We start from the raw sequence: 20,515 nt of genomic DNA on the forward strand, positions 1-20,515 counted from the left end.
AGGGAATGAAATAACGGAATTGCAATTAGAGTAGTGCATTGTGGGCCCACATGGTTTGTGTGTGATATCCAACGCATTCAGGTAAACTAAAAAATCATGTGGATCCAACATCAGGCAGGCTACACATGGATTTTTATTTTTCTGGATGGTGCAATTGTTTTTTATGATTGTGGCCCACTAATAATTAGATCACTTTCAACTTTTTGTTTATCTGATCATCATAATGGAGGCATACCTGCTGGAATCATTGGATGCCATACAAACAACACGTGGACCCCACCTCCTCAATTCTACCACTCTTTAGAAGAAAAAGTAGATGAGAACATTTTGGTCATTTAATCTCTCAAAAAAACAAAAAAACAAAAAACAAAAAAAAAAAAAAAAAAACCATCTTCCAGTAATATCAATATGCAAGGCAATTTTTGATTAAAAACCGAGGAATTCCATGGTCACTTCCCAGTTCACACGCGCCCGCCTGGTCTTATTTGGCCATGTCTATGGGAACTTCTCCATACAAATAGTTCCATTTGGGCCACATCACCCATCTGGACCGTCCATTAAGGACTAGTAGAATTCCTCATAGACTTCCTTGAAAAATGCATACTGAATAGATGATCCAAACCATCCAGTTATTGACATGCAAAATTGATGCATAAGATTTTTTATTTTTATTTTTTTGTAGAAGATAGGCTCAGTCAAGAATACTTGAATGGTTCGATTCTTGTGACTCTTGCCTGATAGTAGAAGGACAGGTTTTCAATACCCTGAGAAATCCATCAATCTATATTTTCTCTCTTTCAAGCTTTTAAGCATGTTTGGCGACACACCCATGTGTAGAAGTTGTACCATGGTCAATTTCTTCAGACCATTCATTATTTCTGTACATGTTTGGCCCACCTGATGATCATATGTAGGCCTACTTTTTTACATATGGCATTGATACCGTTTAGATCGCCTAACCAGCAGATCGGATCATGTAGAAATGGGCCTTTTCTCCACCATCCATGCTCTTCTTCTCTTCTTTTCTTTTCTTTTCTTTTCTTTTCTTCCTTTTTTTTTCGTTTTCTATTAAGGATTCCACTTGAAAATTCACATTCAATGCCTGTAAGTTTTCATAGGTGGTCCAGTCAAGAACCTCTGCAACCACATTAACTTCTACTTTCCTCTTTGCCCATTCCTCTATTTAGTCCCCCACCAATCTCCCACCAAATATACCCTTTTTTATCAAGTAAAAGTGATTTAAAAATATCAAAATAGCATATAAATTGAAGGGAGATAATACATACACCCTAACATGTGATATAAATAAGCATTATCGGGACCGTCCAAATTGTAGGCCCAGTCGTCAATGGAGCATTGCCTGAAATTTACACCATTGAACCATCTAAACCATCCGGTTTGTGGCCAAGAAATGGATGATGGTATGTAGATGAAATTCAATGGGAAAAAGTACACGGTTAAGATCATCTGATCAGTGCGATTTTGTGTTGTGCTTCATCCATAGGAAGGCCCACAATTTGGACTGTCTTGATGGACATTCATGTGTTGCATGTGTAAGGTGGATCAACTCAGTAAGTTGTGGGAGCCCAACGATGGAAAGGGATGCTCGTAAATACCTCCTCTCTTGTTTCTGACAATTGTAAATACCTCCCCCATTCGTTGGATTATTACAAGTACCTTCCTCTGCAGCTCTGGTAGAGTGAGTTGATTTTGATTCAAATGACAAATTAAATACCCTGAGATTAAGAATCATGTGGGGCCACTGTTATGTATAAATGGTATCCAACACGTCCAGTGGAGTATCTATGCTATAAATATTGGACACTCAAAAGTGCAAGTTAATCCAATAATCAGGTGGGCCCACACCCACCAAAAAACCTCTAAATTTACCTAGTGGACCACCTGATGGTTTGATCAACATCATTTTTGGAGTTTCCTATTTTCGAGTCTACCACCGGAGCAAGAGTAAGGATCCACTCAAAGACAACTATACCAACACACACCATACAGGAGAATCTGCCACAAATCCATAAACTAAGGGAAGGTACTTGTGATAATCCAAATCATAGGAGAGGTTTTTTTTTTTTTTTTTCACACACAAAATGGGCATTCGAACCCATCACTTGAGTGTTGAAACGTAGTGTATTTACTACCAACCAATGGAACCGGACCTGGGGAGGTGTTTACAATTGTTAAAAAATAGAGGGAGGATTTTACAATTATCCCAAAAAGAAAAAGTTCCAAAAAAACAAAAAAATAAAGTTAAAAGAACTTTATAAATAGAAGAAACACGGTATCCATCTCCCTGCCCACAGCTGCCTTTATTCCATTACCTTACAAATCAAAGAGCAGTTCTCAATCAGGAAAATGTCAAAGGTTCTATATTCTCTATATTTCAATACATCTTTATTTCCTTATAACCTGTTTAGCTTGTTTTTAGCAATGCTTTCATGATACATATGTTTGTTTCATTCTCTTCTGTCTCTCTCTGACACTTTCTCAGAACAAGTACTAAAAGTCCTTACTATCATTTCAGAAAACTGTGGTATCAGTGGACATGCTGTGTTCAAAGTGTAAGAAGAAGGTGATGAAGTTAGTTGCAGGCATAGAAGGCATAAATTCAGTTGTCCTTGATTCAACAAAAGGGACGGCTACGATCATCGGGGAAGCCGACCCAGCCACAATCATTAAGAAGATAAGGAAATTCAGAAAATCAGCTGAGTTTGTGAGTATAGGCCCACCCAAAGAAGAGAAGAAGGATGAGAAGAAGGATGTGTGCCCTTATGTGCCAAGGACATGTCACCAATGTGATACATGGTTTGTGATATCTGAGGATAGTTATGGGCATTGTTCCATATTATAGTTATATAGAGCCCATGACACATGGGTCTTTTTTGGAAGGCTCATCTTACTTCTTATTTTCTAAGTAATCTTGTTATTACATTGTCTAGTGAATTATAATGTCCTTTTCTTTTTTTTCTTTTTTTATGGACGTGAGACGCTGTTATGATCTTGGATTGCAGTTATTCATTTGGTAAATTTCATGGTTTTCGCCCTCCTCGCAGACTATGGGATGGACGCATTTGATCTTGAATTTTTGTTATGGAGGATGTGGTTCCTAAGTTCATGGGGCTATAAAATTACATCTATTTTCCTTATCTTTTTTGGATTCTAAGGTTCACAATCCCTTCAATCAGTGACTTATGAATAGATGGTTAAAAAGAATGCATCAACTGTCTGCACTCAAAGCAAAAACAACCAAATATCTAAGTGTTAGGACCTTCGAATCTGGAAGATTTTTCAAACGTCATATCCATGATGACAACAATTGGATCAGCGGCCTTGGCCTCGGTCACATGACTGTGGGCCCACATGTAATACATAGGGCGCCCCAGGAAAATTTTACAGTCAATGAGGATCTGGATACTTGTACATTACTTGGTATACCTAAAAAATTAAATACAAAACGATAATTGCGTGGGCAATAAAAGTTGGAACTACCCATGCATATAGTGGAACCCACAACTAATCAAACGGATGAGCAAATCACAATCAAAGAGAATATCTCATAAAAGTTAGCCAATGCAAGAATCCAAAAGAACCAAGATCATAAATAGTGGTCCACTTAATACTAAGTCAGAAAAACATCACTTTCTCTTTCTTGCAATTCGTAAGCATTTAGATGGTAAACAAACAAGACCGGATTGCTTCAACAACAGGAATACTATACGAAATAAGGACTAGCAATTAGGTTACTACACTGAATGTAACTGATTTGGGTTCTTGGCATCGATTCCCTAGTGGGGGTGGCTAACAGTCATGTGTGAACTGACAGTGGGGTGTACTAACAAGCTAACAAAAAAAAAAAAAAAAACTGATTTGGGTGGCTGAGATTATGTGTATAGGGTGCCAATGTTAGGCGGCCTACTCGGAAATGTTGACTTTGATTCGACCAGACATCAACATGGCCATCTATCTAATAAAAATGCTTAAAAGGTATTTATTTTAGCCTAATTTGTTCCAAATTAAGGATCATGTGGATGACACTTGAGTTCATTTATTTATTATCTGATGTTTAAGTTGTTGGTGGAAAATTGATGTCGTTGGTGGCTATATTTCGTCGACACAACTGTTGAAGAGAATAATGGACGTGTTGTCGAATTAAGGCATTGGTCACATCATCAAGTGTAGCATGCGTCTCACTCGATTATACTAGAATGAGTTGGATAGAAAGATGTCAAGACATCAAAAAGAGTCAACAGGTGGGGCATGAAAGCTCATCTTTGTCACGCTGAATCAAATGAAAATTGGAGTGGTGTATGTCCCCACATCGGGTCGTGTAGACATGACAAGATCATGTTTCGACGGACCGTTTTCGATTCATGGCATGTGACATATTAATATAAAATGAAAGAATTAATGGATGCACGTTGGTGTCGATGTCAACGAGGAATCCATACCTTCAAGTCCACGGCGACTTATTTTCAGGGAAAATGACCTAGAAAATTTTGGCCCACAAAAGAAATGAAACGAAAAGGCATGTGTTTTCTACACTATTTGCTCTAATAATCTTAAGTTACTCACTTCCTTACTATTCAAAAACAATTACTCAACAAAACAAGGTCGATGGATATTGATTATGAAATTAATGAAGATAGAAGATTTTGTAGGATGGGTCCCATCTTTTGGCAATTCTAATAAACATTTAGACCCAAAAAGAAACGCTCAAATTACAATGTCATTTGACAAAAAGGAAAAACAAACAGTAGATGTAATTTGGAGTTCCTTAGTAATATGTACATGATCAGAAAGCTTTCAAGAATATCCTTTTGTAAGCTTGTGAATAAGATACAAGCACAGTATTCCTATGCATACAAAGATAGACTTCCATGGTATAGAGCTTTCCACCTCTGATTGAAAATATTGTATTTTATATGTCCAAGCTAGGTCCTTGGGTCTCTCAGATAGTGAAAAAAGTGCTTGGAAACCTTGATTGAGGTAATTTCAATTTAATTTCTTGGTATGGAAGCTTTAGCCTACTCAATTAGCACTGTCAAGTGAAATATTTGGATAGCGGTTAGAACCTAATTCTCTGGTGGTCTTTTTGAATGCTTACAAAATTATGCATCTCTTAAGTTGTTTCAAGTAGACAGTTTGTGCATGATTTATCAAATTCATTTTTCATACATCAAATTTTAAAAAATAAATAAATAAATTAGTACCTCGTATTTTTAAAATTTAATTATTAGCAAGGATATTGCATTCTAGCTAAAATGATTGAATAAGGCTAAGAAAAGCTTATTCATAATACAATGCATTCAGGCATACAATGCATGCAAATAGAATGTTCTATACAATGTCCAATGCACATGCATACACATGCCAGATGTGTCGACCATCAAGCGTGACCTTGCGCAAAAATGCATAATGGAGAGTCGTAATATGAGTCAGGAGTTTCAGGGTCCCAATAGGAGACGGGAGTTTCATGAGACCTTCCATACAACCTACCTACATCCACAATGGATCATGGATCAGGACCATCCAGGTAGAAGCGCTAATGCGGATGGCTCAAAATTATTATTATTATTTTAGGCCAATCTGTAATCCTAGCCCACATATATGTCCATGGCATCCAATAAGTATGCTTGAATTATATACCATATGGGTGAATAGGATCATCAAAGGGTGTCGTTTCATCACCTTGGGTGACCCCCAGTAGGTCCCTCTCCGCCACTCGTACATGAGAGGCACAGATGCATGGCAAAAATTTGTTCTGCACCCATCACTTTTTAGATAGCTCCCGCGAGCATCGCCTATGGCAAGCCTGACACTAGTTCTGGCAGGCTATCAATCTTTTTTTCTCTGGAAACATGGAAGCGATTTGGGAACGTAGACATGCCAACCGGTCACACATGCCAGGCTATTCATCAGCCAAGGCACACCATCTACTCTGGCTAAGAATCAGCCATTCCAGTTCTCAGGAGGCCACGTTTACATAAAACATCTACCAGTGGTCCTCTTTCCAATCATTCTGCACACTGCCCACTTGATGAATGATCAGTCCGAGGCAATTTCAAAGTGGGCCACATTTGACTGGATCCCGCTGCCTGGTTAATCTTATCTAGCATAAAGCGCCTCAGCAATTCTCATCCTGTAAAGCATGGTCATTGAATTGAAGAAGCTTTTGCAAAAAGAGACTAAAATATCCCCTCCAAATGCTTGTTAGAAATCCAGCAAAACGCATTTGGTCATTTACAAAAGAACCCAAACGCAAAAGGTCAGCACTAAGCAATCTTTATCTTTTCTGTAACAAAAGGCATAAAATAAAACGAAAGCTTGAAAAGAAATTCCTAATCACCTTAGAACCAACATCTTTTGGAACTAAAGGATCCCAGTTTCTAGATACATATACCAACAAGTATAGAGTATATCCACCAGATTTTATTTATCTATATACACTCTCTTTCAACGCACGCCTCTGTACCTGTTTACCTGACAATATCAAAGCAAACCAAGTTAGCTGAACTGATGATAATTTTCTTCAATTAAAAGAAAAAAAAAAAAGTTCACAGTTAGTTTGGGCTGCATTTGGGTCAGGCTGCGAGAATACAATTTATGATTTTGATATTTTCCAAAATCAATGATATTCTCGTGGACACGAAGGAGCTGTTTCTTTCCAGTAGAAAACACCCAAAAGCCCCACTTTGCAATGTCTAGAAATTCTTTGGAATAGAAGTTCCAACATGAAATTTTATTTTTCTGCTTTCCTAAAATGGCCACGAATCAAATGCAGCTGTTTAAAGCTGCTACACAGCATGCTACCATGAGGCATGTACAGGCAGCAGCTGCGCCACAAGGTGCCCCGGTCAGATTGTGATGATGCCCCACCCAGTGGCATCTTTGCATCAACCTAACCCCTGCTCGAGTGAAGGTAGGAAGCTGGTCATTGAACTTTTGCCAAGCTACCATGATGATTCGTGTTTCAAAAGCCAACTCCCAACAGATGGGACAAGGATATGACGACAACGACAATGATAATAAAGGTGACAATGGTGGTATGCGGTATGTGTGCCAAGCTACCGTGAAATTTGTGCTTCAAAAGCTAATCCCCGTTAGATGGGATGAGGATTTGATGATGATGATGAGGACGACAACCACCATACCACAGGATGCGGCCTTGAGAAAAAGGACAATTGTGCCCTCTGAGCTTTGATTTGGTAGGAGTTTATGCATTTAGTGATTAGTTTGAAAATTTAATTGACAACTTGGCAAACACCCTAACTTCATTCAGTCCATCACTACAAAGGGATTTTTACTGCAAAATTCCTCAAAACTTCTGATTTTGCCCAAGAGTTCTTCATCCAATTGGAGTCTAAATTCATGCTTGTTCAAGGGTAAAATGATCCAAATACCCTTTGCCTATTTTTTCCTAAAAAAGTAGCGGAGTTGATAATTGTGGACCCACATAGTGTGTGCATGACATCAACCTGTCCAAAAGGTGCAGCCTACCATGATGATTAGACAACCCAAAAATCAGGCCAATCCAATCATCAGGCAGGCCACATCAATGAAGACAATATACAAAAATAATAATAATAATAATAATAAACACTCTAGATTCATGAGTGCCTTATTTTTGGATCGTTTAATCAGCATGGTGGGGTGCACATTTTTGAAGGGCTTGATGTAATACATCCACATGGGCCCCACAATGCTCCAGTCCATTTTTTTTTTTTTTGGGGGGGGGGGGAGAGGGCAAAGGGTTTTTTAGTCAATTCACCCTCCAAAATGCAGTGTTGCAATTTCAATTAGTAGAGGGACTTTCTGATAAATTAGAATGCCTCAGGAATCTTGTGGTAAAATCCCTATTTCAAGTAAAAGAGGACGCAATCCCATACTTGACCTAGTTTTTGATCAACGTGGATTAGCATCTCATCATGTTTGAAAATCATCTTTCTTTGGAAATTAAATTACATACTTTTTTTAAAGCTTAGTAAAAGAGCTAGGCAGCATTTTCTCCTTTCTTTTTCCTTTTTCTGAACTTGAAAATCAGCTTTCATCATGTTTGAAAATCAGCTTTCTTTTGGATGTTAATTTATATACTTTCTCCTTTTTTCTGAACTGGAAAATGCAAGCACTTACTAAAAAAACTAGGATCAGTAGTGAGAAGAGGGATGAAAGAACTCGGAATTTTCAGATCCTTTACAGAGCTCAGACACCGTAGTCTATATCGCCATCTTCATTTCTATTTTCTGGTGAGGATCATAACCCACGAGCGTGAAGTCGGCCGCCACAAAAGAATCAATATCCTTCTTCTCAGGATTGATCTTCAAAACCTTTATACAAGAGAGACGTAGATATCATCAAAAAAAAAAAAAAACTACTTTATGAAAATGGGTGAAAACAAATAAATGAACAGCTCAGTTAGTTCAATTTGGAATTTCAGTATTTCCTACTTACAGGGAAAGGTTTGGGGAGTTTCTGAAGCTGCTCCTGCAGAGGCCTAACGTGAGTTCTATAAACATGAGCATCTCCAAGAACATGGATAAAATCGCCTGGAATAAGATCTGAACAGGAAAAAGAACGGATTACTGAGAAAGATAGACAATAACCTCTATACCAACATACAAACAACAGAGAAAACGACAAGTTACATCCTTACAGGGGACTTTGGGTGGCTTAAATCTATATCAAAGCCAGCTTCTCCAATGCTTTAGAGATTCTTTTCAACTTTACATTTTTTTTAAAAGAAAGGAAAATGCTAAAAGCAGAATTAAAACATGTTTCTCAAACAGAAATGGAACTTGTTTTAAACAACTAGAATTAATTTTTAAAATAATGGAAAACAGCTTTCAGCTAAAAACATAATCTGAAAAAAGATGTTTCTTTTTCTTTTAGCATCTTTCTTTCTTGCCATTTTTTACTACTATATTTAAAAGGTCATATAGACATTCAAGAAGGGCATCCCATGTCCTATGAAAAAATTACCGCCCATGCTGAAGTGTCCTCATGGATGTAAGACCTCAAATCAGAAGACCTTCATCATTTTTCCTTTGTTTGCATGTATTAACGTATTTTTATAACTCCTACATTTTATATGGTATGCATCATAAGGGCATATATTTTGATCCACTATTATCTTAATCATAGCGGACGCATGCATTAACAAGATCCCCTTGACAGACACTGATATGCGTAACCTCGTAGGTCCTTTCAACATGTAACCCTAAAAACATCCAGCAGTACATGCATGTAGACAGAGAAAAAACATGTGCTTTGGTCCGGTTCAAAGATCGTAAGATCAGCATACCACAAATATGAGCGATCATGCATGTTAAAAGAGCATATGATGCAATGTTGAATGGCACGCCAAGACCCATGTCCGCAGACCGCTGGTACATTTGACAGGACAGCTCTCCATTGGATACATAAAACTGCAAGGCAAAATCAGTATCAAAGGCCAGAGGAAGATATCAAAGAAGATAATATAATGCACTGTCAAATCCTCCAAGCACCAAAACCAGCAAATAGTGAAAACTGAAAACCTCCTAACTAGATTTGATTTAATAAAAGTGAATATTTCAGTGTTCTCTCTAAATGACATTTCCAGGTGGTGTGTACAAGGAAGCACCCACATGCCTATCCTTCTTTGCGAATCTCTAGTTCAAGCCTCAATTAAAGACGCAAGAATGTGCAACCATCGACAAACAAGTATACAAGAATGCACACCATTGACACCTCAAGAATCATGCTTTATCATTTTCAGATTTAACAACTCAAAGGACAAATTTGTGTTAATTATTAAAATAGGATGAATGAGTCATGCTATTAAGTACCATCAATGTCACACATCCCAAACTGGTAACATACCCATTTCTGATGCTTCAGTTTGAGTTGTAAAAGCCATGCGCTTCTATTTATAGGATGCTCCGCTGGGTAATGTATCTGCTAGCACCCATAAAATGCACAAAGAAAAGAAACAAATGAAGTTTCTAGTGTCAGCAGTAGGGGTGCAACTCAGATGGGTTGGGTAGCATTAAATGTCAAACCAAGCCCAACCCAACCTCAAGAGGACCCAACCCGCATGCCAACCTGAATTCCAACCTGTTGTGCCTGACCTGAACCCAACCCAACTTCCTCTATTCTCAACCATAAACTGAACCAACCCGACCTGACTCAACCCAATCCAACCCGACTTCCTCCATACTCAACCCTAAATTGACCCAACCCAACTCAACCCAACCCAAATACATATGATAATTCAAACCCGACCTAAACCAACCAAATTCCAAACTGGGTTGGCATTTTCCAACCCCTGCCGACCCAAATTTAGATTGGGTCAGCTGGGTATGAGTTGACCAGGACCCAAGTTGCAGCCCTAGTTAGTAGTATAATGATGGGACTAACAGTCGGGTTAAATTTTTGGATCCACTGACACCATTTCCACCCATCAACACTCACAAGGGAAACAATGACGTAAATTTTCCAAAATAGTAAAAAAAATAATAATAATAATTTAAAATAATTTTAAAAAAAAACCATCTTTTCATGCTCTCTTCCACATACGATATGGCATGCCTGTGAATGAGGAAAAAAGACCTCTTTATACTGCTTTCACTGTATTATAGGCAGACAGTGGAAGGCAGTAGTATTCTTTTGAATCAATATTAGAGCAGTGTCAACAGTATCGCTCTTGAGGTGTCTATAATAGCACTATCCATAGTCCATACATAAGAACACATACATAACATACACCTAGGTACATGTTGCACCACCTAGAATCACCAGAAAAAGGAACAGAATGTGGCTTCAGAGGTATGATGATTGCCAACCTGAGCAAACATGTGACAAGGTGGAAGTGCCATGAGTTTGAGATCTGAAGGATTCCAAGCTGAGAGAACAATGCGACGATCATCCGGAGTATTCTTTATCTTGTTAATTACATCCAGCAGCTGATCAAATCCTTTCCCAGAGTAATCAGCATGCATGTCAGTATAGCTGTAAAACATACAATCTCTAGTGAGGACCAACCAAAAAGGAAGAACAGAAGTTAATTATATAATAGCTTCTGCTGACCTGGCACCAAAGTGTCTCCACTGAAACCCATATATGGGTCCCAAGTCACCCTCTTCTCTGTCAGTCAAACCAATGCTGAGAGAACAAACAAGAAAAGGTAGTTAGTTTGCATATATTAAGTAGCATTTACACATTTACATTTATTCACGTAGATCTCTCAAGCCACGTTGGTACTTATTGAGGTAGTCTCTGGATGCATTGCCATCCCATATCTGTATTCCTTTTTCCTGCAAAACCTGTTTACAGGAATACCTTTTAGGTCCAAAACAAAAGGACTACAAGTAGATGAAGGTTCTATGTTGAAAAGAATACAAAATTAACAAATACACTCTGTTTCTTAACTTTTATCAAGCATTCCATCAAACACTGATATGAATAACCAAGTTAGGTTTTCTGAGCTCCATTCATTTCACGAATTGGACATTAAAATTTCATGAATTGAAACATAAAAAAGGAGGGTCAGGGAATTTCATGAATTAAAACACTTTAAAAAAAGGGGGAATCTCCCTCCCACCCTCTCAATCCCAAATATATTTATATGCTGTAGACTATTTGGAATTCTGCTGTGCCAACATTTCAAAAACAGCAATTCACTGTCCAAATTGATTTGGACACAGGGATTCCTCAAAACCTACACATGGGCAGTGTTGCTAAGCCCCAAAAGATTAAAATATTCAACAAAAAGCAGCATATAGCATAACAGCATTTTTGCTAAATTTTAGGCTGCAGCTATGATAAATTTTGAATCAACCGTTGACTTCAAATTTGCTTATTAGTGACCAATGGTATTTCCAGCCTTCTAGTCATTAATGCATGGAAATCCAAAACCAAGAAGGCTAGCGTTGTTTCCCATCAATCATAATCACCATATCGAATTTCACCATAACATAACTGGCAGATCAATTAAGCCAAGGTCAAAAGCAAGTTCCAGACCATGAAAGGCTGTAAACATCCATATGTTTCAACTTTCAATAAACTTTGTTATAGTACACAAAAATAAGTATTTAAAAAATATATATATACAGCAAGAGTGTAGAGCCTCTCCAGATTGTTTGGTCAATACTACCTTTGCATTTGTTGATCCACTGATAAACCACAGAAGTTCTTCAACAACACCCCTCCAAAATACTTTCTATGCACACAAAAAAAAAAAAAAAATCTCATTAATAGATGCCTAGAAGCCGCAGAAAATGTTGTCACGAAAACATATGAAATTCATTGTCATATTTGACCAGAAGGAGATTGCAGTGTCCAGAAAATATTGAACAACATGCATGATAATAGAAAGGTTGGCAAAGAAAAGAAAGTTATGACCAGCAACAACTCAAGCATGTCCAATCGAATAGACTACAAAATAAGAAGAACCATAGCCACAGCGGAACCATATAGCATTACATGCTGCAATGGAAAATGCAAACTTCAAAAGAAAAGAATTATGTTACCTTAGTTGTGAGAAGTGGAAATGATTTGCGCAGATTAAAACGCATCTGTGTTGGAAGCAAACAAGAATAAGGGTGAATAAAACCCAATTAGTCATTAAACATTAAGGACTCAAAAGTCCAACCAGTTGGATCATGAGTTTTGGTTCACCCAGTGGACAACTTCCAACTTATCAAGTGCATGCAACATCCAACCCTTCCAATAGGTGGCCCCACCACAAGGAAGGAGGCACCTGGTACAAAAATCAACCCCCTGCCCCACCATAAGGAGCCATCTGGTACAAAAATCAATCCCCTCTGATCATCAGGTGGGCTACACCATAGAAAACAATGTCTGCCTGTAGATAAATAGCAAAATGCAAGTGTGGGATAATCAATGCGTGGATGTGGCTGATTTATGCATGAGGTGATTAATGTAGGGGCATTTTCACACCGGGCTCGAGTGGGGTAGCCTATGGAATGCGGAGACACACTTGGAGTGGGCGGCCCGTGTGAGGCAGGTGGCTCGTGTGAGGCAGTACCCATGTAATGTGGGGCCCACGAGAGGGGTTCGGCCAAGGTCCTAACCCATGCAATGCGGGGCCTGAGCTATAAGATAAAGGGATTAATTCACCATGTTCTATCAATTCGAGCTTTTAAAACAAGTGGTTAATTGTCCTACATCAAAGTGGTACCAGAGCGGGAAGTCTCGTGTTCGATACTCCTCACCGGGGGCGATTAATGCAGAGGTATTTTCACACTGGGCTCGAGTGGGGTAGCCTGTGGGATGCGGGGACACACTCGGGGTGGGCGGCCCGTGTGAGGCAGGCCCCACCGGTGTGAGGCGGATGGCTCGTGCGAGGCGGTACCCATGTGATGTGGGGCCCACGAGGGGCGTTCGGCCGAGATCCTAACCCATGCGATGTGGGGCCTGGGCTGTAAGATAAAGGGATTAATTCGTCATGCTCTATCAATTCGAGCTTTTAGAGCAAGTGGTTAATTGTCCTACATCAGTGATCCGCATGATGTGGTCAACCTATCGGACAGCTTGGATGTCGCACTCACATTAAAGGTTGCAAGTTATCCATTGGGTGGACGCTAACTTATGCTCCAACCGGTTGGACTTGAGAACTTCTCTTAAACATTTGTAGACTAAACATAATAAAGCTATCAGACAAACTAAAAATATTGTATCAAATAATCTGAGGAGCTGTTGATACCTGACAACCAAATTTTGATAGTGTGCCAGTCCCTGTCCTGTCATCTTTTTGAGTGCCATGTGAAATTATATCTTGCACCAGCCTTGTATACATATACTCCTCATGTTTTTCAAAAATCGTCTTTGGCAGAAAGGAGAACTTCTCAATCTCAATGCCTGAATTATTATCTATAATCACCCCATTGTGCATTGCAGGAGGATCCACAGCTGAACTTCTGATGCGAGCATATGTCACGAAAGAATATCTAATGTTGTTCTCTACCAATGGGAAGGACGCATACCATGGCCGGAATAGAGAATCGTCAATAGGAGGGATGAAAGTATCGCATTCAATGCTTGTCTCAATTTCTGTAAAATGGACAGCTTCACATCCAGGTGCATTGAGAGCCTCCCTGCAGGTAAGATCATCACCATCCCTTTCAACAGAAAAGAAAGTTTTATTTATAGTGACCTAAATAAGGCCACTAAGAAATATACTACTCACCTTAATACCTGGCCGCCACCTATAACAAAAACTCTTTCTATTGACAAACAATAAGGAGATGCTGCTAACAACTCCAATGCTGAAGCAATGCTTCCACACATAACAACATTCTCTGCCGTAGCAATGTCGAAACTCCCGGAACGAGTAAGCACAACATTCAGACGACCAGGTAAAGGCTTATGCTCAAACGGGATGCTCTCCCATGTTTTTCTACCCATTATTACTGCGTTCTTTTTAACAGGATCAGATGTAGCCATCGTGACCTCCTTGAAAATTTTCAGGTCAGAAGGCAACTTCCAAGGCAATTTTCCATCCTTCCCGATACCCATATTTCGAGTTGCAGCAACAACAACTTGGAAAGTCCTTTTGGGATCAGATTGTATATTTGCATCGCCATTCGGAATACTCATTGGGATGTCACCAGAAATAGCTGAAACCCTAACACAATGACTATACTGGGCGAACTTGTTTGAAGTTCCAAAAAACCGTGAAGCTGGTGTTTTAGAACCAAAGTCAAAGAAGCACCTCCAACTGAGAACTGGTACAACCTGAAATTGATTAAACAAATGGACACAATTACAGACAATGGAAAAAAAAATATTTAAAAATAAAAAAAAATAATAAAAACACAAGAAGAAGAAGAAGAAGATTTCTCCAGAACAGGAATTCAGTACGAGAAGTAAATGCTTGAAATTATCTTGAGCATGGTGATAGAAAATCAACCCTTGGAAAGAATATACATCAAAAAAACACAATGTTAAGAACATTGGATAAACCTTGAAAAATGGAATGTTCCCTGAGCACGAGATCCCAAGTTTCAGCATCTAGACGTCTGCTGGAGGCTAACCAGTTTCACTCCATAATTCTTAACAAAAAAGAAAAAGGAAGAGGAAAAAAGAAAAGAAAAAAGGATAACTGGTTATACACACACACACACACACACACACATATATATATATATATATATATATATATATAATCCATGAACTTAACTCCTTATCAAGAAATATTAGGAATGCTTGGCAACTATGGAAATCTATGAACAAGGAAGATCTTACTGCCAAATGTACCCAGTTACTTCATTTACAGACAACTAAATGGTTATAAAGATGGCAAAAAAGACGTGTATTTATTTGCATCATTGTTTGTGACTTTACGTGCACTGCAGCCAGTTCAAAATATCCAAAGGAAACGGTCATCTTAGGAACTCGAATTTCAAAGAAGGAACATTTAAAACATGTATTGTCTTTTTTAAAATTTTCAAAAGAAATAACAGAAACGTATAATTGAATATAAATATCAATCTTATAGCCCTTTCCTATAAACAGTGTTCTTCCCCCATCTTAAAGCAAGACCCCTTAAAACTCATACTTCAGCTTCCTGTCAAATGGCCAACACAATATTTTGAAACAAAGCAATTAAAATAATGAAGTACAGATGTGAAGCTCTGACCAACTGTCTTTAACCTTAATTACACAAAGACTGTTAATTTCAACAGCAAGAAAAAAAAAAAAAAAAAAAATTCCAACCAAACATGGTGTTAACTGCAACCAGCTAAACATGCTAGACATATGTAAACCAAACAACAAAAATCATTAGAAGAAAATATAACTTTTAGCTGAGATAATTCTAGACAATTGCACCATGCCTCTGAATTATCTACCAGCTTAGGGCAAGAAAGGAAAAAGAGGAATGAATTCCAATAATGAAAAAGGACTCACAAAAATGTGTGAGAGAACAATAAGAAGCCACAATTTGTAATTTGCAAAGAGTGTGTAAAATCATTCTTCTCTAGAACTTTCAAATTTCTATGAAACAAGTGAAATCCTAGATTCCCCTTTGGGAGAAAGAAAAAAAAAAAGTGAATCCAAGATTTCCTTCAAAATTTTGATAGAATCAACAAAACTTGCAACAGAAAAAAAGAGGGGACGGGAGAGAGCCTCAACCCAAGCAAAAAACAAGAGAAATACATTATTCTTTCAAATCTCAAATACATTCATTAAAATATACACTAAAAGAAAGGAAAACAAAGAATGAAACCAAAATCCCCCATTTTTTCAAATCAGCTCCAACAAAAAGCTGAAGAAGAGATTTCCAACTTGAAAAAGAAGCAAAAACTAATCAATAACAAAATCATTTTGGCCATAACAGCCACTACCGTTACCTTTTGTAATGGCCATTACGGTCTCTTTTTGTTATTGGAAAAAAAAAAAAAAAACGAAAGACCTATATTTGCCCTATGACGGGGAAAAAAAAAAACATATATTTGCCTCATAACAAACCATTATAGGGCAGTTACGACCTTTACAGGGGTGTAACAGGCCGTTAACAATGGTTACAGGTCACTTTTTCCATAACGACCGTTATGACCTTGTAACGTGTAACGGTTGCCATCGTTACCTTTACATAACGGCCTTTACGGCACACCATGATTCTTCGTGATTCATCTTATAACACGATTAAAAAAAAAAAAGGGAGAGAGAGAGAGAGAGAGAGAGAGAGAGAGAGAGAGAGAGAGAGAGAGCAAAGATGATACTTCCGGTATGAAATAATCAAAACGGGTAAATGCCTAAGGGGTCCTTCGGATGCCTGTAACTTTTTGAGTTGTTTGCATTCTACCTGTTTGGATGTAAGTTGTAAACAACTTACAAGCCTCTATTTGTTTCACCAATTACCATGGTTATATAAAGGAAATGTGCAATGATCACAAATTATTTTACCTGTCTCCTGACAACATCTGCATTTCACTGTTGATTCGTTTATTAGCAGTAACATCATAATGATGGCATTTATGCATTATTTTAATGCTAAATCATCACCAAAATACACTAATGCCGCTGTTTGGATTCAATATTTTCATGGTAATGTCATAAAAATGTGCAATGAAGACAAATTCATTTACATGTCTCCTGAATACATCTACATTTGACCGACGATTCCCGTGTTTGGTTTGGTGGTGGTAGAATCATAATGATAACACATTTCTTTTACATTACCAGGGTAATTGGCAGAACAAATAGGCCCTACAGGTAAATAGCTTTTTTTATTATTATTATTTGGGTAACCTGTAAAGTGTTTATAGGTAAGAAAATGCGTATTCACAACAAACAAAACTTAGATCAGGGAATCGCTCCAAAATCTTCAAATAACATTAACAAAATTAAAAAATAAAAAATAAAAAAACCATGACATAGGATATATGCCATTAGGTTGAGCCCATATAGCTAAATAATTGATCAATTCTTAGGCTAAGCCAATCATCAAGTGGGCTACAAAAGTAGGTCCATACATTCAAAACACATGTAAATGTGGAGCAGTTAGTTAATATAAGCCACAATCAGATGGATAGAGTTGATATTTGGATAGAGTTCAATATTACAATTGTGTGATAGTTCATATGCCAGACTTAATTAATGATTAAAATAGATTCTCTGCTTAGATGGTCATATTTCATCAAACAAGTGCTCATGGATAATAGATTAGTAGCATCCAATGGTCCTATTTAACAAACAAGTGCCCATAGACAAGATTAACCTATTTGCACAAACAAGTGCTGACGGACCATCTAGTGTCGAGTACATCCAATCATGGTGTGACGTAATGGCTATTATGTAACAATAACGGTGCCAACCATTACGCATTATGCGGTCATAATGGCTATAACAAAAAAAATGACCCGTAATGGTAAAGGTGGTAGCCGTTACAGCCACCGTTACCATTATGGAACACCTTGTATCCAATCCATCTCTCATGTGCATCCCTCATCTTCTTCCTGGCCCCAAAAAAATCAGGCCAATATAAAATTTAGTTGGGCCATGCCACAGGAACGTACATTGGATCAATCAAGCCAATGCATAAGAGATTAGTAATATACAATGGTCCTATTTAAGAAACGGGTGCAACTTGATCAATCAATCCATAGATTTGTTTGGGGGCCTAAGAGGGCATCATATGACACACATAATGGACCGATTAAATCTCATGCGAGCGTCTTCGTGGCCCCAAAATCTCTGTGCATGTGTATCAACCATTGCACAGCACCCGAGTATGAGAGAGAGAGAGAGACTAATACTCTAGCAGAGTTTCGATGATAGGTGCACACATAGAAATTGCACACACGGCATACAAGTAGCCAGATTAAACCATCCAAATTATGGTAACCAGTATAGATGTATCATGAAACAAAAAATGAAGCTTATTTGATTATCTCACTGTCGGATTGGTGGGGATTTATTGTACAGTCAAATGTGAATAAATCCAACGGTCCTATTTCCACAAACAAGTGTCTCCGAAACTTCTACAGCTCCCAAGAAGTTTTTAATGGTGGAAGTTAAATCCCTACTTTGTGGTTCACTTAATCCTTGGACCTGCCTCATTTTTTACTAATATCTTAAAATGATATGAGGAAAACTATGAACGGAGTGGATAAAACACTTACATCACGGTGGGCCCCACAGAGCCCTGCCCGGACGGGGTAGGACGCAATCCGTTTCCCCCAAAACAGAGGGTAGGATTGTTTGTTCTTGGCCCTGTGACTTGGCGGCAGTGGGCCACACAATTTTATTTGTGTTAATATATGCCACATGTGCAATTCCTGAATGCCAGCGCATCAAGCACCATATGCAGCCTGAGTATCATATAACCCTGCAAAAGGGTTATACACATCACATATGTCATGGGCGTGAGCCTGCATAATCCAAAGCTCCGTAGAGTCCACCATGATGTCTGCATGAAATCCCCTCCGTCCATCAGTTTTGACAGCTCATGTTACGATGGTAGGCCAAAAATGAAGCAAAACCAAGACCCAAGTGAACAACACCATGCCAAACCGTGGGGAGTGAGACCCACCGTTGAAAGAAACTTTCCTGAGGCCCACGGCTTTTTTATTTCTTATCCAAACCGTTCGTAAGGTGATTCTCATGATGATGAAGGGGAAACACAAATATCAGCCTGCTCCAAAACTTCTGTGGGCCACAAAGGATTTTTATGGTGGGCGTCCAATCCCCACTGTTTCTTCTGGTGTGGCCCATTTGAGTTTTGGATCGGCCTATTTTGGGGCTCACGTCCTAAAATGATCTGACAAAACTGACCCATAAATCCTTCAAAATGCTTCAGACATCTTACAAAAAGAAAAGAAAAGCAAATCAAGACATTCCGCACCTGAAATCAAAGCACACAACAAGAAAATGCTAGGTTCTTTATCTATCTACAGAAAAACACAAAATCCGCCACTATACGAAGTAAAACAAAAGACTTCCGACTGCAAAATTAAAGTAAAATACAAACAAAACCCTCATTGCTTCCAAATTCCTCATGCATTCATCAAAAACAGAAAAGAATAAGAAGAAGAAAGAAAGATGAGATTTCCGACCTCAAATCAAAGCGAAAATACAGCAATTCCCTAGGTTCTTCGCGTTTCCTCTCCCGTTTCTGTGTATACTCTGCTACACTGAAATTAGGGCTTTTCCGAGCTCCAGTCGCTATCCTTCCATCGCAATTTCTAGTGAAATCAAAGGGCGGAAAGGCTCTGCAATACCAGAGGCGAAAAAAACCGCTGCTTTCTCTCTTTCCGGAGAGAGAGAGAGAGAGAGAGAGAGAGAGAGGGAAAAGGAGGAGAGAGACAAGCCGAAAATCCAAAGCTCGTTTGACGACGAGTGCCGCCAAGGTATTTATAGAGAATATAAATGGATTGGAATTTACCAGAATAACCCTGGCAATGTCCGGATTTTGCGGACAGAGGATTAGTGCGTTTTATACTGTTGAAATTTTTACCCCGATTTTCTCCGAAATGACAGTCGTGTCCTGAGGCTGGGAACTTTTGTCTTGGGCAAGCTACCGAGATTGAAGTGGATTTGCGGGATTATCCGAATGGATTTTTTAACTAAAATACCCTTCTAAATTAGTAAAATGACTTAATTTTGTGAACTTTGTATACTGCACGCGCGTGTGCAACCAAGCTCTTGAAACGCCACACATTTGCCAGCACAGAAAGATAGGTACAGGATCCAATCCATCCATCAGAAAGAAACCAGTATATTGGTATTGTGGCCCAATCCTCAGTTTGATCCAATAGTCAGGTGGGCCATAGCTTTCTAAATAAATTTATGCCTCTAAAAAACTTTGGCTGAAGTTTTCTAACCCATCCAAATGTTACAAGTGTTGTGGCCCACATGCTGAGTGGACAGGATTTAATTTTGGGAAAAAACAACCAAGGTCAGACTAACCTGATGGATGGATTGGTTTTCACACTTATGTGACATGGTAGCACATGTGTGGCATGCACATGAGAGCATGGGCTTAACAAATCTGACAGTATAA

General features: G+C 38.5%; 1 protein-coding gene and 1 long non-coding RNA gene across 7 annotated transcripts; one reads left to right on the forward strand and one right to left on the reverse strand.

Moving 5' to 3' along the window:
- Positions 1-2,128: 2,128 nt before the first annotated feature.
- On the reverse strand, positions 2,129-19,846 carry LOC131234405 (bifunctional dihydrofolate reductase-thymidylate synthase-like). Of its 6 annotated transcripts, XM_058231251.1 has the most exons (13): positions 14,974-15,037; positions 14,198-14,745; positions 13,715-14,105; positions 12,519-12,563; positions 12,143-12,208; positions 11,251-11,312; positions 11,077-11,151; positions 10,833-10,998; positions 9,311-9,434; positions 8,461-8,567; positions 8,143-8,336; positions 6,359-6,492; positions 2,129-2,333 (listed from the first exon to the last, which is right to left on the reverse strand). In XM_058231251.1, the coding sequence occupies exons 1-11, from the start codon at positions 15,019-15,021 to the stop codon at positions 8,226-8,228; spliced, it is 1,743 nt and encodes a 580-aa protein (XP_058087234.1). In that variant the 5' UTR covers positions 15,022-15,037; the 3' UTR covers positions 2,129-2,333; positions 6,359-6,492; positions 8,143-8,225. The 6 variants fall into 6 exon arrangements, with proteins under 6 accessions (XP_058087234.1, XP_058087236.1, XP_058087237.1 ...); XM_058231253.1 differs by lacking the exons at positions 2,129-2,333; positions 12,143-12,208 and adding an exon at positions 19,569-19,843 and having other exon boundaries at positions 6,206-6,492; positions 14,974-15,062; XM_058231254.1 differs by lacking the exons at positions 2,129-2,333; positions 14,974-15,037 and adding an exon at positions 19,569-19,841 and having other exon boundaries at positions 6,206-6,492.
- LOC131234406 (uncharacterized) lies at positions 2,297-2,986 on the forward strand. Its single transcript, XR_009165703.1, has 2 exons — positions 2,297-2,376; positions 2,537-2,986. It is a non-coding gene; the product is annotated as an uncharacterized LOC131234406 (long non-coding RNA).
- Positions 19,847-20,515: the final 669 nt, after the last annotated feature.

The sequence above is a fragment of the Magnolia sinica genome, chromosome 19, assembly GCF_029962835.1.
Source record: "Magnolia sinica isolate HGM2019 chromosome 19, MsV1, whole genome shotgun sequence".
NCBI classification, from domain to species: Eukaryota; Viridiplantae; Streptophyta; class Magnoliopsida; order Magnoliales; family Magnoliaceae; genus Magnolia; species Magnolia sinica.